This window comes from Heterocephalus glaber, unplaced genomic scaffold (assembly GCF_053883595.1).
Source record: "Heterocephalus glaber isolate CG9 unplaced genomic scaffold, H.glaber_assembly_v1.0 deba00001600, whole genome shotgun sequence".
Taxonomy (NCBI): Eukaryota; Metazoa; Chordata; class Mammalia; order Rodentia; family Bathyergidae; genus Heterocephalus; species Heterocephalus glaber.
This window is the reverse complement of record NW_028258372.1, coordinates 15769707-15795452: the sequence shown is the minus strand read 5'-3', so window position 1 is coordinate 15795452 and position 25746 is coordinate 15769707. Positions and strand designations below refer to the sequence as shown.

The 25746-nt window shown below is 40.6% G+C and overlaps 1 protein-coding gene across 11 annotated transcripts in view; it reads left to right on the top strand.

Moving 5' to 3' along the window:
- The window catches only part of Sec16b (SEC16 homolog B, endoplasmic reticulum export factor), a 75328-nt gene that overhangs the window by 15606 nt on the left and 33976 nt on the right, over positions 1-25746 (top strand). For 3 of the 11 annotated variants that reach the window (XM_087194367.1, XM_021265378.2, XM_087194365.1), the window contains 2 exons: positions 21655-21726; positions 24674-25003. In XM_087194367.1, the coding sequence (XP_087050493.1) occupies positions 24729-25003 (275 nt within the window). In that variant the 5' untranslated portion in view covers positions 21655-21726; positions 24674-24728. Of the gene's footprint in view, positions 1-3689; positions 4172-4972; positions 5200-21654; positions 21727-21793; positions 22876-24673; positions 25004-25746 lie in introns of those variants that run through there. The other 8 variants (XM_013075366.3, XM_087194364.1, XM_087194366.1 and 5 more) reach the window with 8 other exon arrangements.

The window sequence follows — 25746 nt, the reverse complement described above, 5'->3', positions numbered from 1 at the left end:
GCCATCAGCACTCTCTCTTGTTTCTTCATTGACTCCAGTCTTATGTTATTCTTCTTTTCATTGTCCAGCAGCTGCTGGATTGATTTCTTGTGGTCCCTTACTATTTTTAAGAAATTTTTTGTTTCCTTGTCACTAATTGTAATCCTGTCATCTATATCTGAAATTCTTCCTCACATTGGCTCATTCTACTTTGTAAACTTTCAATGAAATTTTTAATCTCCTGGAAATCTGTTTGCATCTGTTTATGGATTCCATTTGTTTCCTATATTGGGATTCTATCATGTTCTTGAGCTCTTCTATTTTTTAAATCTGTGTCTGCTCTAGATTTATTAATCATGTCTTACAGTATGGACACAATCTCTGTTGTTACCTGAAAAATTATTTCTGATTTCATTTTTTCCACGTCCTCTTTCATTGCCAGTTCAGGGAATCCAGGTGGTTGAGTATCAGATTGTTCCATTTCATTGCCCTTTGGGGTTGCCTTAGGTGATCTGGAAGTCTGGTTTTGAGACTTGTTTACATGCCTTCTCATTTCAATAGGTGCAGTCTGCTGTGCCTTTGTTGAGGCAACTTTTGCTCACCTAGTAGTCTTCAATTCTCAGCAAGCCACCAAGTAGCCTTTTCTCTGCTGCTCACCACTACACCAGTTCCTGGGTTCAGAGTGGCCTTCTGGATCCTTGGGGTGTCCTGTTGTCCTGGTGGGGGTTTTGGCTGGGGCCTGTGCACACTTGGGATAGTATTTAGGTGTGCTTCTGGCTAGGGCCTTCCCGCCTATGTAGCTGTTGTCTGGGAGAGCCTTTGGCTGCAGGCTGTGCACCCCAGTCACTGGTGTCTGAGTGGGGTTCTGGCTAGTGTCTGGCACACTTATGGATAGAATCTGGGCAGGCCTCTGGCTGTTGCTTGTGTGCCTGTGCAGCTCTTTTTCAGGCAGGTCTTTAGCTGGGGCCTGTGGGCCCAAGTGGGTGGGGTCAGGGTGGGGCCCTGGCTGGACCTGCCTTCAGTTTAGCCACTCTGGTCCATACTGGCTTCTCACTGGGATCTGCATGCAGTTACCATTGGTATCAGGGTGGCTATATCTTTTTTTAACCAAGGGAAATGTGTGGAAATGAAATTGTAATGTTGTACTAGGATCAGAGTCACAAATTCTCCATAAACTAAGGCTTAATATTGTTTTTAATAACCTGAATAGTGGAAGTGTTCTAAGAGCATGTATAATAGTCACAGATAACATGTACCTTGGCTTTTAAATTGTCTACTGTTCCTTTTTTCATTGATCTCTCTTCTCATCTTTGTCCCTGAAATTAATTTTGATTTGTCTCTTGACCTTTCATAGCATTTACTACTGACATTGTACATTTGGCATTTATTTACATTCTGTTGTTATGAATTTCCATTTGTATCCTTCATTTCATCTAATTGAGTAATTAACAAGATAAAGGATATTAATTAGTTATAAGACAAGATGGCAAATGCAGGCCATATTTAACTGTTCTTTGCATAAATTTAAGGAAGTACTTAGATAATTCAGAATATGTGTTTTACCTATTTATGATGAACTTGGTTCAGCAGGATCTGTTATTATTCACAGCATAATGTTGTAGATTTCTAAGATCCAGAAGCCCCAAGATCTACTGTGTGGCCTTAGGCAATTATTTATCTTCTTTGAATCCTCAAGTATTTCTTTCTTTTTTTTTTTTGAATCCTCAATTATTTCTATATAAAATGATGTGATGAATTAGAGACCAATGCTATGGTCTAAATGTTTGTGCTCCCTTTACCTGATTTATATTTTGAAATCCTAACACCCAAGGTGATGATTTAGGATACAGGGACATTGGGAGATCATCAGGTCATGAAGATGGAGTCTTCATGAATGAGATTAGTGCCCTTATAGAAGAGGCTGGAGGGAGCTGTCTTGCTCCTTTACTATGTAAGGCTTCAGTGAAAAGACAACCAACTATGAAGGAAGTGGCCCTCACAACACACCAGAACTGCCAGTGCCGTGATCTTTGACGACCCAGTCTCTAGAAGTGTGAGAAATAAATTTCTATTGTTTTTAAGCTAACCAGTTTAGGCTTATTTTGCCAGTTGAGGGTAGTTTATTTTGTTATAGCAGGCCAGATAGACTATAACAAAATCATTTCAGGAAAAAACAGTTTAGGACCCTACTTTGGATTATATTTGTAGCTGAAAATAAAAGAGCATTCTTTTTTAAAAAGCTATTTTAGAACAATCCTATAGTTCTGAAAATTTATTGAAATCAGTCTTTTTCCCTATTTGTTTGAAATTGAGAGTTTCCTTTATTCTATGTAAGATGTATGTATGTACAATATATAACTTCTGATTCATACTTGACTCTACTTGATACATAGCCCGTAGGGTAAATGAATATCATGAATTTTCTAAACTTACCCTAATTAAAGAATTCTGTTATTTATATAATATCTTAATTTAATTTATCTTAAATTTAATGTGCAAGTATATTCATATATTTTTCTTAATTCTAATTAAAAATGTAGCCAGGAAATACAGTGACCACTCCTGTGTTTTAAATATGTAAAATGTGTTGGTTATTTGGTCATTAGTTAATTAAGAGTTTTTATTTTCCAGTTGCTGGCTCGGTTGTTAAAATAGAGGAATTGACGTGTCAATTCTAAAGCCCTTCTTGGGCTCCTCAGTCTGCATTTTCCCAAATGCTTTCTGAGTCATCCATGGCTGTGCCATCTGAGGCAGTATGTGCACTCTCTGCCAGCAGGGTCTCTGTGTGGGCCTGTCCTCTGGGGTGCCTCCCTTTGTAGTACATGTCATGAAAAGACATGAAGATGTGACCTACCTCTGACAACAATCTTGAAGAAGGGGCAGGTGGTATGAAATCTGGGCTAGAAGAGTGTTTTACATTCTCTTTGGTATGGCTTGTCTGTTTCAGATAAGCATAAGAACATCTTCAGAATTCTTGAGTTTGTTTGGAATTGAGAGGAAAAACCCAACATCTAATTAAGATTCAGCAGAGGGATCAGAAGCAAGAGTTCAGGCAAGTTACCACTTGCAATGGTTTTTATACAACAAAAACACCTTTATAGTTTCTTCTGATTACCTAAATAGATTTTCTTTTAAAAAATTGAAATATACTTAAAAATATAAAGAGTAAAATAAAAGTCATCTGTAATCCCTCCAATTTAAAAATAGCAAATTAACAGTTTTGTGTACTTATACATACTTCTCTTTAAGCATACACACCACTCACAAAGAGATAAGTTTATAGGAATAGGCTGTAATAAATACTATTTCACTGTAAAGCCTTTTAAAAAGTTACTTCTGGGCTGGGGATTTAGCTCAGTGTTTCTGCTGCCTGCCTCGAAAGCAGAAGGACCTGAGTTGGATCCCTGGTACCAAAAAAAAAAAAAAAAGTTACTTCTACTTTTACCAATACTTCCTTTAATATTATTTCTTTCAAAAAGGATTATTAACTGTCAGATATGTATTTTATATACTTTTATCTATATAAATGGATTCACACTCATACGTAATTTTTACATAGAATCATGTACATATATTATGGGATATGGAATAATATATATTTTTTTCCAATAATATGACATAAAAATTCTCTAAGTCAAGACATATCTCTAGTTTATTATTTGTTATTAGTCTAATATTTCACAACATAAGTATTTCATAATTTATTCAACTCTTTCTCTATTCATGAACAAAACTCTTTTCAATTTTTGCCATCGTAAATTCACAATTTTTTAGTGAACTAATACCTGTAATGCTGAGTCCCTCAGTAACATATTTTGAATTTTTGATTGTGATACCTCTTTCCAAATTATTAACCTACTATCATGATTGTTTAGTAAGTTGATATAATGTATTTGTGTTCTCCTTGGAATTTTCAGTTATAAACAAACAGGGGTATGTGTGGTTTCTTTTTGTAATTTCAAGTGGTGACCTCTTTTAAGTAGACCTTCTCAATATGGCGGTCAGATTATGTTTCCAGCATTTGGAGCTACACACTAAATCATTCCGTCAGGAAACTGTTGCTGAAACATCCAGGTTCTGTGTGGCTGACGTGGCATCACAGTTTACAGTGTCTGCCAGCTGTGAGTAACAGCAGGCTGTCTGGGATATAGCAGATGCAGCAACAGCAGCTCCTGATTTAGGGGCAAAAGATGTAAGTACTTATTTTCACCATTAACCAATTAACACAACCCAAATGCAAACTCAAGAATGCTAAGAGGGAATACAGTTCCCACTAGAGACCCTTCTAGCTGATTCATTTGAGAAGAATTTGGTCTTAAGCAGAGTAGGAAGGCAGTAAGGCAGCACATAGTTTCAGCAAAATGAATAACTTACAGGATCTGGTTTGAAAAAACTAAATTCAACTCTGGCTAATACTGTTTTCAAATTCTAACTCTGTAGAGTGCTTGCATACTGGCAGGAGCTGTCCCCTGTGGGCCAAAATGCATGGCTTACGTGCATGTGATTTCAACTGACTCAAAAATTTAGGCAAGTTTGATTTCGGTAAGATGAAAGGAGGCTTAGCAATTATGGTGTTTAGAAGAGAGAGCCTGTTAAATATTTTAAGGAGGATTTGAGCTGGTTAAAGCTGACTTAGAGGCAATGTGGAAACTTCTGTTTCCAAGCTCTATAGATGAGTAGGGGTGTGGTGTTTGACAACTCTGTGACAAATTAAACCCTGGCACAGATCCCTTTAGCAAGAGGTGGTTCTATAACTGTTGTTCCCGAAGGCTTCTGCTCTGGAAGTCATGTCTAGAGTTCCTGATATTTTCAGAGTTCATAAACCATGTGTTTAAGGGTTGGTAATGTTTTTTCTTTTGGTTGAAATTCTTTACTCTGATGTGCAGGTCTGCACGAAACCTCACAAATAACTACTAGTGATTGATCCTGAGTACAGTTAACTTATTGACTAACAGATATTTTTGATTGTCACCTCTATGCTGGCGATACCTAGATGAACAAGATGGAAGATGTTGATGGCCATGTGGAGTTTGCAACACAGCAGGAAAAACAGATGTTATGAGAGGAGGAGTGAACACGAGGCTGAGAGATTGGAGACCTGGATTTGGGTTCTGGCATCCATCCCAATGAACCATATGGCACTCTGAGCTTCAACTTGTGTGCTATAAAATGAGTGCACTGGGATGGATAAGCTCTTCAGTAATTGATTCCTCACCTCATGTGAGTTTTCCTCTTGCTGAATAGCTTCTCTAATGGGTCCTGGATTTTCTCCACATCCATTTTGGGGATGGGAGCTCTCCTTAAGCTGTGGATCTCATCTGTCAGCAAGCAGGCCCCATCAGACTGTGATATCCTGTAACACAAACTGGAAGGATCCTTCTAGGTGGGTCCACTTATATGTTTTTTGTAGGAGGGAAGGTAGCTTCTGAGAAAGATGTCTTAAAGGTAAATATTTGGGGTTCTATTTTTCAAATGGTTAGTCACCATAACAAGTATCTTCACTGCTGCTGACCTTTGAAGGATAAAGACACAAAAGTCTGATGCTAAGGAAAACAAAGTTGTTAAAAGTAGGTGTGACCCACAGGCTTAAGTTCAAAACCAATCTGAGTAAAAAAAAAAAAATAAGGCAGGTTGTAGTTTCGAGTAGAATAGAGAATACCCAACACTAGTGACTGTGATGCACCTTAGCTTCATGCAACACATCACCATTACTCAGTCATTGTTGACAAGGGAAATTGTGGGAGTCTCGTGGCATGTTTTAATGAGACAATAGATATAGTAGATTTAACTTAATTATTATGTGAACTTTTCTCGCATCAACCTTGCCTTACTTTCAAAATTAACTGTATGGGCATTCATACATCACTTGCTACCTCCCTTCCTTCCTAAAGGCAGAAGTCTTCTTCCTAACCAGGACAGATCCCCTCTCTCTCTTCTGGTACTGAGGAATGAACCAAGGGACTTTCCATTGAGCTGTATCCCCAGGCCTTTCTATTTTAAAAAATTATAAGACAGGATCTTGCTAAGTTGCTATGTTGCTTGAGCTGGACTCGAATTTGCAATTCTTCTGCCTCAGCCTCCCGAAATGCTAGGACTACAGGTGTGTGCCATCAGACCTGATTCATGTCCCTTCTCTTCTCTTAGATCATCCATCTCTGTTAGCCTCCTCAGGGACCACCACTCAGTTCTTTTATTTCTCCTGCATCTTCAGCATCTTCATTATATTGATTTTCTACCTTGAATAAGAACACGTAATTTTTCCCCCATTTTTTACCAACCAGTAATCCAGCCAATGAATAAACACAATTCCTCCTCACTTGTCCTCTCCTCTTCCCTTTCTGACCCTTCCACCAACCCTATGGAAGGCAGTGGACACTTTCATTTCTAATATGTCTTGGGCTCTTAGTGTATCTATTCTCCTTGCTTCTTTCTCTTTCTTGACACTCCCTCCTTCCTGGTTGCCTTGATACTGTTCTGACTGCCTTCTCACTCTTCACCGACTTCTCTTTCTCTGCTTTTTACTTTCAACTGTTGTTTTCTTATTTTGAATTCTGTGCTCATCCCTGAAAAAGTCTCTCATAGCCATAATTTTAATTATGAAGTGTCTGCTGATAAGGCTTAAATCAAAGCATATACAGATCTTCAGGAAAGAAGCAATCGATAAACAGATGAGCACTACCCACTGCAAATGAGTGCTACCTCAAACTTCTCTTGGGGTTCCTGACCCAGAGTCACTGCCTCAGACACCGCCAGTACATTGTCTGGGAGGAATCTCAACTTACCATGGCTCCAATGAGCTGATCTTCTTCATAAAACCTGCTTCTCCCAGTAAAGACAGTTTGAATCTTAATCAGGGCCATCACTATCTATAGTCACCAGTCTAACTGTGTAAATCCGACTAACCTGTACATCCTGCTTATTTTTCCTCTTTGCTGTCTTTTGAATCTGACATCCACAACCCACTCATCCTTCCAGTGCTTTGGTTTGGCATGATTGACTTAAGGTGGACAATGGCAGCTGGCTCCTAAGGCTCAGCCTGCCTCCATCCTGGCACTCCAAAACCCTTCTCTACATTGTGACTTGTGTGATTTTCTAAAATGCCACTTGATGCTGTTACTTACCTTGTTTGAATCTCTCAGAAGCCCCTCATAGTCTTTAACAAACACCCAAGGCCTGCGCAGTGCAGGCCCAGCATGGCTCTGTGGCCTTTTCCACATCTCTGAATGAGCGCTGCTCTCCAGCCTGACTGAGTATGGTGGATCACCAGAACCCAGCCTGCTGAACCACCCCTCCATGCTTGGGGACTTACTGGTGCCTTTTATGGGCCTCCACTTTCTCCCCAAATTGCCCAATTAAATTATACTTATCCAACAGGGTTCTAGGCGTGCTTTCTTCCCCAGAAAGCCAAGTTGGCTGCCCTTCCTGATATACATAATATCTATGTAACTTTACCGTGACACTCACCACGCTTAATTAAAGACATTAGCTTATTTTATTTGCCTCTAGTAGATGGTGAAAACTTATGAAATATATTTATTTTTTATTTCTGTATTCCTCATGCTTACAACAGGCACATGATGGCTAATTAATCAACTATTATTGAATGAATAAATGGGGGACAGTTGCCCACCTGCAGCTCTGGGGTGACATTCTGTTTTCTCGGTCCACCCCATGGGAAGCATTCTTCTTCCTCTGTAGTTCAAGCCTAAGTTGTGGATGCACACTTCGTAGACATGTCTCTGGACATGTCTTACTGCTGAATTAATCACCATGGTCAGGGGGAAGCAACACTCTTACTAAACAAGTCTGAATTTGGTCCCTATTCTCAGAGCAAGGGATAGAGTTGGCTCCTCACATGATGGGTAGACTGAGAGGGGACAGGAAAGTTCACCAAAGGAAAACTGGTGATTTATTGCCAGAAGCTAGAGGTTGGATTTTGGGCAGGCAGAAATGGCAGGTGGTCATCACATGTATGTACAAACAGCCTGGGTACCGGGGAGAGCTGGGTACGTACACCTTTCTCCATGGTTGGGCACGGCTGCTAGGATGGTCTCTTCAACCTCAATTCTCAGCACTCTTCTTTGTGTTCTAGGTTCAAACCACTGAATTGAAAACCCACTGATGAGGCTGTGAAGGCACCAGGCCTTCCTTTGCTTTTGAGATGTCATCTTACCCATTATTCTGCCCCCGACAGTTCTCTCTTGCTCTCCTTCCCCTCTGTCCAGGGCAGTGCACTCTGTCCTTTGAAGTTGTTTTTGTGCTGCGAAGCCTTCTCTGCCCAAGACTGACATCTGTGAGATACATTTCATCTGCTTCTTATTGCCATCCTCTGGTGGTACATACCATCAGAATTAGCTGTTACCTTGTCTGTGTTCCATTAAGCACTAAACTCCTAGACGATAAGGAATAAATTCACCTTTTTCATTTTGCACCTAAAATGCACCTAAAACTTAACACCTAAAATGATGCTTAGCACAGAGCTGGCACTTAATAAATAAACAACCATTAAAGTACTCATTTTCTCCACCCATTTCTTGGTCATTAACTAGCATGAACTCTTTTGGATTCCTTTCCGGGGCTTAGCATCTTCTTTATAGGAGCTATGGAGAATCTGCTCATATGGGAGAAAAATAAGTTTACAACAATGAATGAATGAATGAATGAATATTTGATGAAATACTATATTTTTTTCCTTGTCCAAGGGGTGAACTTATATCCCAGTTGGATTCAGTTAGTGACCTCATTTATTCAGTGATCGACATCCAGACCAGCAGGAGGACATGATGTCACAGTGTCATTGGTGTCATAGGGCACATGAAGTGTATCCTTGGCATACAGGGAATATCTGCAGTAAGCTTGTGCAGAAACTGCATCTCAGAGGCAGAGTCAGGGAGGACGGTATTTCCTCAGCACGCAGAGAACCTTTATGAGAGGCTCCCAGAAAACAGTGAGCTCTGGCAGTCTCCTTTGTGATGACTGCAGTCATGAGTGCTTTAAAAAGAAGCTTCTCCATCGTCTCGTCTGCCCTTTAATGTCCTCCAGGAGCTGGAGCTTGAACTGGGTTTTGGCACTCTAAGTGGCTCTTATGGAAATTGCCCCAATGTGCTAAATCCAGCATTAGAACAGCACTTCTGGGGAGCGTTGCTCTGTCTGCAGGCACTTGTCCCAGACGGAGGGAACAGGGGACGTGAGTGCCACTGAAACACGTGTATGCTTCACGCTGCACACACACCGGCTATTTCTGTACACGGAACAGTGGGCAGAGGAGCAGAACACCACAAAGTGGTATGAAACGTTGTTGGCTGACAAAATGAGATGGGGAGAAAATATAGAAGTCTTTGAGTTCTTAATTTTATAATTAAATACCTACCTATCTATCACCAGGTTGAAGGAGTCTATTTATACAGGCTGATAAGTTTGAAGGTTGTAATCTTTGAATTCGCTTGTAACTTATTTTTAAATCGTTGCATTTTTGTGTTAAATATATTACATGGCTATTACTAAGAAGTATGCCTTTTTGAACAAAAGGCTTGGAATAAAAGTCCTGTGGTTGATTTTCCTCCATTTGATGACTAATACTGATGCACTGTGTGAGTTTGGTGAAATATATTACCCTTTCTGGCCTTGCTTTTATTACTCTTAAAATGGACAAACTACTGATATGACAGGGTTATGAATATAACAAGCCAAGGGCAAGCATCTCTGGGGAAAAACTGTAATTGTAGAAGATTATTATGGTGAGAGAAAGGGAAGAATAAATATTAAAACCAATAATTTCAGATTAGATTATATCAGTAATGAAATATAGGTCAGTTAAATGTTCAATATGAATTGCTGTGATAGAAGCTAAATAAGAATACATACCCTGCACTCTGGGAGGCTAAGGTAGTAAGATTGCAAGTCTGAGTCCCACCTGGGCAACTTAGTGAGACCCTATCTCAAAATAAAAAATAAAAAGGACTGGGAATGTGGCTCAATGAGAAGGCCCTGGGTTCAATCCCCGTTACTCCCCCCCCCCGCCCCCCTCCAAGAATATGTAACCTGGACAGCCTAGAAAATAACTCTTTTTTATGCTCTTTTAAACAACAGCATTGACAACAACCTTTTGTTGAATACTTACTACATGCAGGTACTTTGCTCAGTTCTTTCCCAAGGTCATGCATTCATGTATTCATCAAATTTTAATTGAGCATCTCCTACATTCTATGAATGGTATTTTACCTCATTTATTCTATGACAACCTTGTGAAGATATCTATAATTATATACTTATTTAATAAAGCCTGAGAAGATAATTTTCTTAAAGTGTCATAGCCAATCAATGGAGGTGAGGGGTCTCAAATCTGGTTCTGACTACAAATTTTGAGCTCTTAATCACTATACTGTACCGTACTCTTTAGCTTTGTGTATAGTTTAGCTTGGCACATTTTAAACATAATGTGAAGGAACCTGGAAGAGCAAGTCAAAGACTCATTGAAACCTCCTCCTGGATTTAATAGGCAGTTCCTTATGTGATTTTTTCCATATATCATTTCATTTCATCTACATCACAGCCCTTCGAAGTCCTTTTTAGATTTCATTTTAAAGATGAAGAATCTGAGGCTTATAGAGAGTGGTTGATTTTTCCAAAGGCACATATCTAGGGAATAGCATGGTGAGAAACTAAATCAAGATTTTAATTTCTGTTGTCTTTCCTCTGGACTTTTGGTACTCCTCAAAATGATCCAGACAGTTTTATAAGGAATCATAAACATAAACACAAATGCCACCTGACCCAGTTAAACTGGGAGAGCCATGGGATTCCTGGGGCCCTGCAGAATGTTGTTTAATACAAAGTTTTTATCTAGTGCTAGAGAGCTCTCTGCACTGCACTGTGGGTCTGTAAATGAATCTGGAAACTAGTCTTGGCTTGAGCGTGGCTGGCTTAGACACTGCCTTACCTGCAGGGATGGACTCTTTCCAGAGAGCCTTTCCAGCTTACTGGCTCTGTGTGTCTCAATGTCTGCCCTTGTTCAGAATGTGTCTCTCAAACCGTTGCATCTGGGGGACAAGCACCACTGCTCTGGTGTCTGAGCAGCCCACCAGAATCGCAATTCACCCCCAGTAATAAATTAGAGGGACAAAGTTTAACAAAAGGAACACACTTTATTTGTAAAGAGGAAAAGGAAGGAGAAAGGAGGAGATAGATAGCTACCCTGATAAGAAAGAATCAGAGTAGGGTGCTTGGAGAGATGGAGGACCTGTGGGCCCTCTGCTTTAACTGTTTTGGTAGGGGGGGAGTGTGAGTGACTCTTTTTCTTCTACCTGCATATTGACATAACTGGATTGGCTTTCAGGAACCTCTGCCTAAAGTCATTTTTTTCTGGTGGTCTATGTGTAGCTTTTTTGTTTCTTTATTTGTTTTTGATGTACCTTTTAAGGCCTTATCATTATGTACACTGGCCTCTTGTCCTCTGGGGTCTAATGATCTCTTTGTTCAGGACGTTGGGGGACTCACCAGAGTTGTAGGAGCTTGTAGAAATGTTCCCTTCTGTCTTGGGTCTTTGTTGACCTTGGAGGGCCAGGGCCATAATAGTGGCTGTCTCCTTAGCCCAGTTATCCTTTTAAAATTTTGGTCTCTTAAACCTCAGTTGTTGAACACCCAGCAAGAGCAGATCAGTTACATCAGCGGCATAGTGGGAATAGTTAATATTATAATCTTATCTAGATATCTGGCCTGTTTATAGCTTTAAGTCTAGAGAAGACAAAACTAAAGATCGAGTTAGGTATGCATTGGCCAAACAATGAGATCAGCAAAACTGTAATTAATATGGCCAACAATTAACAATTGTATTTAACAATTAACAATTGTAATTAATATGGCCAACAATTGTTTTTACTAGGAAGAGCCAGCCACAGCCTCCCACAAAGAGGGTAAGGGAAAGGTCTAGGGAGCTTTAGAATCCAACATGGCATTAACCTATCATCTAACATCTCGAACAGCTATCAAGATGCTAGCAGAAGGGTCAGGAATTTATAGATAACATTTAGCTTTTATGCTCCCACAAGTTCTTTTTCATGCTGCTGTTAGGATGTTTAAGGCCTGTGTCTCCTTAAGAAGTTGGTAAAGGAGGGCCTGGCCTTTTTATTACATCTTGGAATCTAAATTTGGTAAAACCCAGTGACCCCTGGAAGGGCTTTCAACTCTTTGATATGTTTTGGCAAAGGGAAGTTTAGAATGGATTGAGTTCTCTCTGAACTTAGCAGTTTTTGTCCTCAGAAATGAGCAGCCATAAATAGGTGACCTGGGCCTGGCAGATTTGCAGCTTCTCCTGGGACACTTTATAACCTCGAGAGGCCAGGAAGTTAAGGGGGGACTTAGTTCCCTCTTGTACTTGGATCTTTGTGTCCCCACAGAGCATCAAATCATCTATGTACTGTAAGAAGCCGATGATGGTCTTTAAAAAAGTTTTGACAGGTCTTGTGCTAGGAGTAGGCCGAAAAGATGGGGGCTGCCTTAAAACCCTTGGGGAAGGACTGTCTAGGTCAATTGCCCCACTCCCATTAGTGGATTTTTAAAGGCAAAGAGATTTTGGCTCTTGGGTGCCAAGGGAATATAAAAGAAAGCATCTTTATGATCTAAGACAGAAAAGCAGCTGGGCATAGTGGTGTACTCCTGTAATCCCAGCATTTGGAAGGCTAAGGCAGGAGAATCACCGCAAGTTCGAGGCCAGCCTGGGCTACATAGTGAGTTCAAGGACAGCCTGAACTACATAGCAACTCTTGTCTCAGAGAGAGAGAGAGAGAGAGAGAGAGAGAGAGAGAGAGAGAGAGAGAGAGAGAGAGAGAGAGAAGAAAAGAAAAGAAAAGGGAAAAGGAAAAGGAAAAGAAAAGCAGCTGACTGAGGCTGGAATCTGTGTCAATAAAGTATGGGGATTGGGCATGACTGGATGTAGAGGCACCACAGCCTCATTGAAGTCTTGAACCAACCTATTTATTAAAACCCTTTTTGACTCTCATGATAGGAGTATTATAGATGCTGACAGCCTCTTGTAAGAGTCTCTATTTAAGTAGTCTTTGGATATAGGCTTTAGTATTTTTTTAAAAAATAGATAACAATTATAAAGTTTTACAGAGAAAACTTGAGATCAATGACCCACAGCATTCTAGCATGACAATCATGATGACATTATTATCTTTGAAACACATTTAAATGTTCATCTTTTTTTTTTTTTTTTGGTACCAGGGATTGAATTCAGGACCTTGTGCTTGTGAGGCAGGCAGTGGGACCACTGAGCTAAATCCCTGACCTTAAATGTCCATCTTAATATAGAATAGCTCTCTAGTCAGTTATTTCTATCCAATTATCAGATAAATGACATAATGAAACTTTTTTAACCTAATTTGTTATCTTTTAATAGGGTGTCATCGAAGAATGCACCCGTGTATAGATGTACCATGTAAGTTATTAATGTCTAACCTTTAAGTTTTAGTGCAACATTGTCTGGACTACTCAGTATATGAGCACTTCTAAGTGTAGTGACACATACATAACATACACATCACATAAGCTTTAAAAAGATGAAAATTATCACTTGGCTGGTGGTCTCATGTTACCTTGACATATACCTCTTATCACTAGTAAGAGAAAGGCAGATATCTGAGTCTAAAAGAAAAAAGCTGATCACTGCAAACTTTGTTTTTTAATTTAATTTTGTTTTGTATTAAGAGCATCTTTTAATAAGAAAACTTTATTGTCTTACTCATGGAGAATTCAACCCTTTCATAATAACCAAAGTAAACACATTATAATAACATATTTAGCAATGTTTATTGGGGTGTGTCTCCCATAAGCTATGGAAATTACTGGGGAGGTCCATTAGTGAACAAAGATAGGAATAATTGTTTTCTGAATAGCTATTCCTTTATTCACCAAAGGGAGTCTTGTCCAGCAGTTGTTTTTTGTTTGTTTGTTTGTTTGTTTTGGTACCAGGGATTGAACTTGGGACCTTGCACTTTCGAGGTAGGTGACAGAACCACTGAGCGAAATCCCTGGCCCTCCAGTAGTTTTTTTTAAACCTAAGGGATCTCCATCTAGTTAAAATACTAAAATAATAGTTGTGCCTGATTCATAAAAGGCCATGGCCAAATACATCTTAGTGTACTCTGGTTTATGAACAATTATGTTATGTGTGCTTGTCCATCTGTTTAATTTGTGCCAATTACAAGTTACAACACCTATAGCTATTTTATTTGAGCTCAACAATTTTAGTTTATGACATAACCCATATCTAGAGCAGTTGTTGGTCTTTTTTTTCTTTTTTTTGTTTTTTAAAGAGGGAGAGCTATTTCTCTTGACTTTTTAGGGGATTCTGGCCCAACCTCTAGTACACTAAAAGGTAAGGGACCTCTTTCTCAAAACTTGGGTTCTCGCTCTCTCCAGTGCTTAAGAAGACAACTTAGGGGCCATCTGATGGCTTGGCCCTCATCTAAGAGAAAGATGAAGTGTGAGGTTTCTCTTACACATTTTGGGGGTCCATTTGGGGCATCCATTTTGGGCATAGTGTAAAAGTCTTCCCTGATTCTAAGAGTAAGATGGGGAAGAAAGCCTGTCTAGGCCCCAACCTGCCCTGTTTTTATCTGGCATCACTCCTCCCGCCTTGTGAAGTTGAGATAGGACATCTCCCATCTCATCAGAAAGCCCAAGCGTGGCCTTGATTTTTTTCCTCTCTGGCCCCCTACCATTGTCAGGATTTATCTGAAATTATCCATGCATGGGTTTAGGCCAGTGTCTTTGATGAATCTTTTTCTTTGAGGAATTGGACCAGGACCTTTGTATCCCCTGTTATGTCCCCAGTAATGATGTTTGTGCCACATTTTAAACAAAGAGAGCTCCCAGAATGCCCCCCCCGCCTTTAAAGACATAACGATAGCTGTTAAAACCAGATTCTGAAGTGAATGGGGGCTAGTTTCTGTGGCTTATTTGTGCAGGGAAAGCAGGACATGTAAAGATGATCTGAGGACAGCCTGTTTTTTTGTTTTTTAATTTCATCCCAAGATTGAATCAAAAAGCTCTAAAACATAGAACAGGGAAAGAGAAGGCCCCTGACATATTGTTTTTTTGTGGTCTTTTGGCTTATATTATGTAACTGTAATGGAATTTTTAGTCCTCATTTAGCATTTGTCAGCCTGGCAACACGCTCCAGAGAAAAATCATGGTGAGAGGGAGGCAGATCCTGGCTCCTTCAATGTCTCTTCTGATTAAAGCTGTCATCTACCTGCACAGATTTCTACAAGTCTGTTATCAGATTGGCTCACATAATCCCCTGTGCTGGGATGGCCTTACCTTAAAAACCTATCTGTTCACCTATAAGGGGCCAGCCTGGAATTGACCGAAGCTAACCTGTGGCCAGCAACCCCAGGGCTGGGTACTGACCTTGTCTAGCTGTCATCCTTTCACTGTCCTGGCCAATGCACCAAAGATGCTGCATCTAAGGAATGAGCACCGCTGTTCTGTGGTCTGAGCCACCCATCAGGATCGTAACTACGTCTAGTCAAGATTAGCTAAAAGACTTAAAGAGGCCCATATTTTATTTTCTCATCTCTAGTCCCCTGTCCCTACAAAACTTTCCCACCAGATGGCAGGGAATGACTTCTGGGAGTGTAGGGTATGTGGGTGTGTGAATGATATTTCTTTGATGTTGCATCTTAAAAGTTAAAAACTAATTAAAAAAATTTAAAAATAATGCAAAAAGATTTAAATATATATATATATTTCCTGTAAATTAAAAATACTATTTTAAATTATTTATAAAAGAAAATGGATGTGTACCCCATGGTATCCTGCATTATCCCTGGGGCTACAAGTATTCCTTCATGAAAGGCGTCAGAGTACATTTTCTTAAAGTTCTCATTCTAATGTTCTCACCTTAACCCATTCTTTTGTCCTGTGTCATCATGTGGCAGTTTCTCTATTTTTCTTTGTCTCATAGTTCAAAGGAGTACTTTGTTAAATGTCAAGAAAGAGTTGTAGATTTCACAAGGGAATGGATGATCAATTAATACCTTACTGATGTCTTCCAAGGCACTATTCCTGGAAATGATAACTATTATCATGTGATAGATCTGACAGATAAATTCCAGGCTCTTGTGTACAACAAAGAACTCCAAGCACACATCCAGTGGTAAAGGAAAAGCAGCTATATTTATTGAAGACATGTTCAGGTCAAGTCCATGCCAGTAGAAACAAAGCATGAACAGAAAAGTGGTGTTAGGATGACAAGAAAGTAGAAAGCATGCAGCACACAGGTAAATCAGGCTTTCAGAGTTAAAAAAAAATGTGTACCTCAGCCCTGGTGCCTGTCATTTGGCCTGTGGGGTAAGATTGACAGAAATGATTGACAGGGTGCTGAGTCATCTTCAGGGGCTTCTAGTGCACAAGACATTCCCAGAATTTACTCTCATTTAATTATAACATGAGACGCAGTCCATATTTATGAACCTTTAATGAAGTTCAAGTGAGGAAAAGATGAATAAAGATCAGGCTAGTAGATCTAAGGAGCTTATTCTCTCATGCACTTTTGCCTACAGCTTCAAATATTTCTGGGTCTTTGGCATTTTATTTTTTACCTCTCTTAGTATTAATAATGGAAATAGGAATGGCCCTAGTGTTCTGCTCAAACTTAAATGATGGTCTCTCAACTCCCATTGTACTACCTGTACTAATAACTATTAACATTATTGAACATTAATTACATGCCAAATATTTTATGTTTTTAATATAATTTTTGTCTTATAACTCTGTGACATAGGACACCCGGTTATTATCCCAACTGTACAAATGAGGAATAAGAGATAAAGAATAAGTTGTACAAGTTCACATAACTAGCAGACAGGGAGGCTGGGATTCTTATCCAGATATTCTTATCTCTGGATCACTAAGTTGTACCTCTCCTCTGGGAAATGAACATCCTCACCTGCAGCTGGCAAAACCCTCCAAAGGTTCTTTATTTCATTTAGCAGTTGTGTGAGTCATTTCTGCATCTTGGAGTTTAATGTAGGGTCAGAAGTCACAGCAGCATTCATCTGCCACCCTACTCATCCTGGTTCAGGGGACACCAATATGATGGGAGGGGTGAAGAAAGGAGAAAGCTGGCTCCCTTTACCACCCAGAGCTGATAGGAAGCTTGGGGTCATTCTTGAATGATAAAGTTCTTCTCTAGCTTTTGGCAGCAGAGGTGGATACAGGCATCCAGGTAGGGAGCACTTAAATGAGTCCTTCATTAAAGTTCACCCACAGAGTTCCTTGGTCCTGTAGGAATCCTGCATCATGCCTAAACCCTTACTCCTAAGACTGCTGTAAGAATAACAGTTCCAAGTAGTCTGGCACTGGAGGCTCATAGTGCTTGTGCCAGGCTGTCTCTGGCACAGACACCATTTTTTTCTGGCACTCCCTCTCCTGATAATTGGAACTGCTGACCACACATGCTGCTCTGAATCTTGCCTGCCACATAGCTCACCTGAAGGAAGGGTTTGAGTTTTTCTGGACAATCACTGGCTGAGGCCACAAGATCCATATCTCCAAGACTGGCTCTGGGGGATGGCTTTGCTGGGAGTCAGGCGGCTGTTCCCCAGTGAACCTTCACCCCTTGACTCCTTCTTGGAGTCAGAGAATGAGATGCTTAAGGGTTGAAAAGAGCCACAATGCATCAGATAGGGCTGAAAATGCGGGGGGAAATTGTACAGTCATTCCCACATTGGCTGAGAGCTTTAAAATTACTATTGTGATTGAATGTTTTTATTTCATTGTACTGCTGAAATGTGTTTCTTAATTATAGATAGGGAGTTTAATTTAAAAAGGTATGCAGATAATTTGTGTCTGTTTCTGTCTCATTTGTGTCCCATCTGATATCCTTTTATCTACTCTTTGGCCAGCCACTCAGCTCAATGCCTCAATATTCTTTTTCTTTCTCCAGAAACTCCTTTTCAACGTTCAATTCAATATTCACACTGTGAAAACAATAGGATACAATCATACAGTAAAAGCTGTTGCTGCTATACATTTCAGGTGTTTATAAATTGAGCTGTTGCCATATGCCAGGCACTGTGTTAGGCACTGTGGATATAGCATGGAACCAGGTACAGAAGGTCAATATCTTTATGGAGGTTAAAGTCTAAAGTCAGTCTACATGTCTAATAATGGATACATTTCTAGTCTACTTGTTATTTGAGGCCATGTTCCTAATTAAGGCTCCCTCATATTTTTCACACTGGCTATTCTACACTTTCATGATGTCTCTCAAATTCTTTACCAAATGCCCAAGGTATCCAATGGAACTTGAAATTCTACACTACATAGAATTGTTTCTGCTTCCTTCATTTGTAGATTTGCCTCCATCTAAGCTTGTATTCATCTTCTTTATCCTTTTCTCAGAGGAGTAGGTACCCCTGCCCTTAGTGAGGTTGGATTTTTTTCCCCATACTCTGGATTCCACATGACCAGTCTCTTCTGAGATTTGTCCCTCAATAGCTATGTTTCTTTTCTGTATCTCTAATCTCTCCATATGAATCAGTATAGAATTCTTTTCTGTCTTCTCTACCCTACACCAACTCTTCAAACCTGAGTGCCCCAGCCCTTTTCTTCATATCTAGACTTGTAGAAAGAGTAATTTGTAGCTGTGGCCTCCTTTTCCTTACTTAACATTTGCTTCTATTAATTCTAAGTCTAGTCCCTCACTCCCTTGACCTTGGTTCCACTGAAATTGTTCATGTTAAGATCATCAAGCCTCCTAATTGTCAAATCTCACTGGATCTAGAGTACATTCACTTTTATTTGTTGCCTTTCTCAACATTGCTCCTAATTTTGGCATCGTCAACTACTCTCCTATTTTTCTGCAGGTGGAAAGTTTTTTTTTTTGGTACTAGGGATTGAACTCGGGTCATTGCACTTGCACAGCAGGCAGCGAAACCACTGAGCTAAATCCCTGGCTACTCTCCTATTTTTGAAGCCATCATTTTCTCTGCTTTCTGGGATACTGTTCTCTCCTGGTCCTCTATCTGAATCTACTTAGTACCTTTCACAGGCTCCTCTTGCTATGTCCAACCCTTAAATGTTAGTACTCTCCAGGACTCCTTCCTGCGATTTGTCTTCTAATCCTAAGATTTTCTTGGCAATATTATCCAGGCTTGTGGCTTTGACCATCACCTCTCCTCTCAGACCTCCCTCCTGGTCTCTACACCATTATAACCAATATTGACCACACTCACCTCTGTGTCCCACAGGACCATCACAGTCAACATGCCCCAACCTGACTACATTATCTACCCCTACATCTTCACAGCTTCCAAATTTCTGATTATCCTTGACTTTTCCTTCTTCCTCACCTTCTACAGTCAACAGAGTATCAATTCATATGATTCTATTCTATTAAAAATATTATTCCTCTTAATGTGTATATATAGTGCTCAAGGATTTGTGGCAAACCTGCTTGGATCTAGGTAGGCATTCACACCCGTCAGCCCCAATCTGCTGGCTAGAGGCTAGTCACATCATCAGCAGTGATACATTGTTAGAAGATGTCAAACTAGGATAATATCTCAGTTCAGGCTGCTATATCGCCTCTTGGCCCTTTGGCTTAGATCAAGTGTAGTTCAGGCTGCTATGACAGAATACCACAGACTTGGTGGCTTAAACAATCGAAATTTATTTCTCATAGTTCTGGTAGCTGTTAGTGTAAAATCAAGTGCTGGAAGACCCACTGTATGATGAGGATCCACTTCTTGGTTTGCAGATGTCTGATGTCTACGTTCTGGTTGCAACCTTGTATGACAGAAAGCAGACAGATAGGAAGCAAGTGCTCCTGCATAATGTCTGTAAAGAGTTATATGGGCAAAGGCCGGGGATTTAGCTCAGTGGTTTCGCCGCCTGCTGCGCAAACGCAAGGACCCGAGTTCGATCTCCGGTACCAAAAAAAAAAGTTATACGGGCATTAATATCATTCATAAGGGCTCCACTCTCATGACCTGATACCTCCCCAAACTCTTATCTCCTTGTATTGGAGAGAGAGAGAGAGAGAGAGAGAGAGAGAGAGAGAGAGAGAGAGAGAGAGAGAGAGAGAATACCTGGGTAAGCATTGTATGAACAATGAGGCTTGTTTATTTAATTCTTTGGCATCCAGCGAGTGGACTGAGTCTGAAGGGGAGTCAGTGTAGAGGAGGCAGAGAACAAAGAATTTAAAGGGAAGTGCGAGGGGTTATTGCTTTGAGGAATTTGGGGACAGATAGAGTGAGGTCACTCTTATCCAGAGGGCAGGTGTCTTGTCTTTATTCTTCTTTAAGGCTTCCTGCACATCCACCACAGAGGCTGGATGGTGCTCTGCCTGCATGGTCGCCATGGCCCAGTGTGGCTGCCTTACACCCCTGGTGTGACACTCCTAATACCGTTACACTTGGAATTAGAACTTTAACTTATAAATACATCGGGGGGGCACTGTGGAAGGAACTTAGTCCTCTTTGAAACAGGATCCTAGATAGAATGGTTGGGTATTTGGACTGGAAAAGGCAATTCACATACTTTATAAAGCTTCCAGGGCTCCAATTTGATCGATAGTTGAGATGCAGAGCAGGACTCAGGCATGAGGGTGGGACACTAGGGCAGGGATAGTGTGAGAAATGTAGCTGGGCCTGAGGGAGCTCATGAGATTATGCAAGGGCACTTCAAGGAGAGATTAGGGTGGCAAGAATAATTCTAGCCTCCTGGTGGGGACCGAACTTCTATTGTATTGTCGAGATGGGTAGATTTAATTTAGAAACCGGGAAGAATTGAGCTGCCAGGTTGAAAGACTTAGCAGCTGTAGATATAAGGAGTTGAGGAGGGAGAGACTGAGAAATCCCAAATGCTTTGGAGTGGTGAGATCTCACCACAATCGATTTCACTCTGTGACCCATGTAACTGTCATGTGCCATATGTCTACATAAAATAATTAAAGCTAATTAAAATTAATTTTGGTTGGTGATGTTTGAAGAGTTTTATAATAACTCTTGAGATAATTAGAGATGTTTTGGGATGTCACACAAGGAGCGTTTGGAAAAGCTGGGGTAGATATTTAAACCAGATATGTGTGGTGAAGGCTGGTAAGAGGATGACAATTCTATAGTTGAAGGAGCATTGAGTTAGGAGCTAAAGGGTTATGCTGGTAAACTGGCTTTCCGAAAAATAAATGAACAAGTTTGCTTTGTAGTATTTTTCAGTTTCTACAGTGTGGATATTTATTTCCACCATGGCAGATTTCAAATTACCTATGGTTTATTAAATGGGATACATTTTCTGAATATTTAATAATCAGCTTTCTCAAGCCCCGTTCTAGGCAGCTAGAGCACTCCAATACAATCCTCACTGGACTTCTGCTTAGCATTGTGATCTTGGGTAAATCACTTCAATTCTGTGAATTTTAGTTTTATCATCAAAAAAGTGAAGTGGCTAAAAGAATCTCTAAGATCCTTTCCGAAGTTAGCATTCTAAAAATGCAGGTGATATTTAAGTCTAATGCCATGTTATAAGTCAAAAGTTACATCAGAATTTTATGACTGATATTGTGATATTTCAGAACACATAACTTGATATCAAATTATGATCATATTATGTGTCATCATCAACTATGTTTTGATTTCTGCTGTCATTGTATGTGTCCTTCTCCAGGGCCTCTTCCTGGAAGGATTGAAAACAGTAGGGCAGCCACTGGTGAGACAAACTTCATGGCCTAGCAGTGAGGTAAGAAACCATTACCAAAATCTGAGAATTCTATACTCCCTTGCTAGGGGCTAGGAGTCAGGTAAGGAACTGAGATAAAATCTTAAGGCTCAGGTATTTGACCGTTAGATCCAATAGTGGTTGTTCTCCCTAGACTGGCAACTACATAGAGGCCAATTTGCTCTAAGCTTTTTGAAGCCAAGAATGGTGTCTTTCATATTATGTGTGCCAGATCCTGGCACATAACAGGAGCTCAGTTAAGAGTTTGTTGAAAGAAAGAATAGACTATTGGGCTTCTAAAAGGGCAAATTGAATTTTAAAATATGCTTGAATGTGGACCTAAACTTCTCCCTATTGATCTTAATGGTGAAAAAAAGCATTTTCAAATGTGAGAAATTACTTTCTTGTTACAATAGAAAAATTTCAATGCTACAAGTTCAATCCAAATCTTCCTTCCATCTTGATAATAGAATTGATTATACAGCCAGAACTTAGTGGGGGGAAGCATGAGGGAGAAAAACTCATAGCAGGCAATCAAGGTATTTACACCTCACCTGTGAGTACCCCACTGCCTCGATTGGTAGAAATAGCTCATCTCTTTTGAAAGGAAAAAAATCAGACTTTTACATATCATGTGCTGCTTCACTAACACTTAACCTGCTTGGTGATCTTCATAAGCTAAGCATCATTATTCCCATTTTAAAGAAGGAGAAACAGAGAAGTTGAGTCATAGAAGCAGCCTGTGGTAGAGCCATGAGTCCACATCCCAAAGGTGAGCTCTTCTCACTAGACAAGGCAGCCTCAGGGCTTCCTGGGTTTCCTCTCTCTGGTTTCTCTCTTCTGTGTTTGCTGTGGGGATTTGGATGTGTCTCCCTGTGAGTGACCGGGTGCAGCCCACAACCAGAGGCACCAGCCTCTCACAAGCTGCTGAGCAAATACGTCAAATCAGAACTGTCCCAGCCTGAGGTGGCTGGGCTGAACTTTGCCCTCATGACTCAGCTCCATGGAGGCTGAGCAGTTGCAAAGGTAACTAACTGGCTATGAGTTTGAGGGCCAGGTAAGTCTTGGTGGATGTGGCACCTGGACTTTGGCAGTCTCCCGGAGAAGAGGAAGCACTCTTGGGCACGTTCCTGGAGCAGCGTGAAGGAAGGTGGGAAGCTGCCAGAGCAGGTGTGTGGGAAAGCTAGCTGCTTCTTTCCCTCTCTTGAGTTGTGCTTGCTGGCTGGCAGATTAGAAAGGCACCACTGCCTTTGCTGGGGCCTGGGAAAGTTGTTTATGTGAATGGTAGAGAGTGCTGTGTCATTATAGATGGAGTTCCTTCATTTGGAGAATCTTAGGTGTTTTCTCTTTGATATATTACAGCCTGAGTCTAACCTACTGGAGTTGGTGTCTTGGCAACAAAATCATGTGATTTCACTGATGAGATTGGGTATTTTGCCTTTGTGTTTGGAGATGGGCTGCCTGGTGAAAATTTCTGGGGACAAAGTAAAAGCAGCTTTCTTCTGGTTCTGCTTACTGGTGTCCCAGGGGTTGAGTCATGGGCCTTTATGAAAGCCCTTGTTCCCTCGGACTGCATCTGAGGCATTGGGCCTTTCCTGGAACTTGCTGGCAGAGGTGCTCATCGCACCTGGCTCTTTTGAAAAGGTGATCTGACTTTCCTCAGATCTCCTGAGTTGCAACTGATGTCGAGGCGGAAGGTAATCTGCACCCTGCTCTTCTTGTGCATTCTGCTGTCTCATAGCTCTTGGCTCATAGCTCTGGACCCTTGCTCTGCGGTGTTTGAGCACAGTGACATCTTGGTTTGGATACATACCCTTTTGACCTTTTGGTCTGATATGATTTTTTAGATAATGCTGGAGCTTCAGGAATGGGAACAAGTTAACATGTTTGATCAGAATCTTGCAACCTAAAGTAGTTGCCAAGGGAGACGACAGCTGGGGGCTGACCTAGCCTGAGTGAGCCAGTGACCCAGGGAGCTCCCTGAACAGGAATAAGGTCTGAGCCATGCTCTCCTCTGCAGGGCTCCTCTATGAGATGGGCAGAGGGGTTGGAAGGTCTTCAGTCCCTGCAGCTACTTCTCATTTTCAGGACTAAATGGGAAGTTGTTTGATGCAAGGAAGACTTCCAGATTTGAAAGTCTCCAGCTAGGAAGAACTCTTGAGACCAAGGTCTTTATTTTCTCATAGCTGCAACTCCAGGTGCTCATCTATTGGCTCCCTGGAAGAGGGATGGTTATATTATAAGGTCTCATTCTTCCAGAAGGTTAATGTAAGGATTCAAAAAATATACCTCTTGAGAGGCAAATGGAAGCTTCTGTTTGTTTAGGAAATATCTTCCAGCCACTCACAGTCCCTTAGTCTTTATCTCTGATAAAACTCTTACTACATATTGGACAAATTCTGTATGCCAACCAGTGTTTTAGCCACTTTCCATATTGATCTCTAATGCTGACAATAACTCTATGAAGTTTCCATAAAATGGAAATCATAATAGGAAAATTGAGGCTTAATTAGCCAGCTGGTAAGTGGTACTCTGTGATCAGTGAACTTTGATCTAGCTGTCTCCAAGGTCAACTCTATTTCTATGATACTTCAGCACATCCATAGTAAGTGTTATATAAATATTTGCTGGTGGGGTAAATGAAGAAACATTAATTGGGTTTCCTTGATAGTGTTTTGTAGCTGCATCTATTAATGTTATCTGTCTCCCATGCCTCCCACATCTGTTGTTCCATATGTACTCTTTAATTTTTAAAGCAACATCAATATAATTACTGAACCTGTTATTTATCTTATGTATCTGCTCAAGATTTTTTTTTTCAGATTTCTCTCTTTTATGCTCATACAGTTTGTTTTAGACGGGGTTTTGAGGATCACAAATTGCTCTTTTCACACAACCTAGTCAACAATCATGTTTGGATATAGGCTTAAAGTGATGATTTTTTTCCCTTTTTTTTTTTTTTGCATAGAAAATAAACTGACTACATAACTGCTCAAAACGCAAGAGAAATTCGGAGGGTCAGGATGGAACCTCGGGCTCCCCAGTGGCCATCTTGGCCACAGGGGAGGCCCAGGGCACCAGTAAAGGACCCAGATCGAGGGCTTCAGAGTGGACATCATCGGCCCATTCCTCACTCTCATCACAATGGAGAAGGGTTCTATCAATGGCAAGAGGTCCACGGGAGTCCGAAGCTGCAGCAGGACCCCAGGGCAGACCACCAGCAGCCCTGCTATGCATCCAGGCCTGGGCGTGCAGTTGACTACTACGATGGGGGTTATCCCACTCACTTATGCTCCAGGTATGGTTTTAGGGCTTGGAATGGACCCAGCTCTCCTAGATGCTTTTCAACAGATTGTTCTTTTCCTTCTTTCTTGTCCTTTATTTCACTTCTTTTTCTTTCTCCACTCTACTACATTGCCTTAGTTCAAACCTGTCTTCTCCCAAATTGCTTTTGATGACTGAAGACAGAATTTTCTTCCTCTTTATCCAGGTGCTTCTTAAAGCAGCTGTCACAGGTGACTGGGGATTAGGGGAGGAGTAGAGGGTAGAAATTCAAGACCACAGATGGGACCTTCTTGATCTAGGGTTGCAAAAGGCAATATATGTACACTAAGGAAAAGCTTCTGTTCGGATCCTATGGTGAGTTCCTCATCATCTTTGTGTCACCCTACCCTGGTGTTAGCATGATACCACCAAAACCAAAAAGTGACCTAGTGCCCAGAACAGTACCTGCAGTGTGGTAGGCCACACAATATAAAATTATTAAATGAATGAGAACTTTAAGAAAAATCAGCCCCAGAAAGGTAGATATAGATGTACAGGTTTTACATTCAGAAAGAGGAGGCCACAGTGATGTAATTCTAGGTTGGAGAATCTGGAATTCCTCCTTGTCCCTGAAGAATTCTAATCAATAGCTCTGGACTAAATATTTCATGGAATGTTGGAAGCCATTTATGTTCCACTCTAGCTTTTCCAGTTAGGATGACATTTATGCACCTACACATTTAGCATTGAAATTATGATAATTACTATAAAGAATTT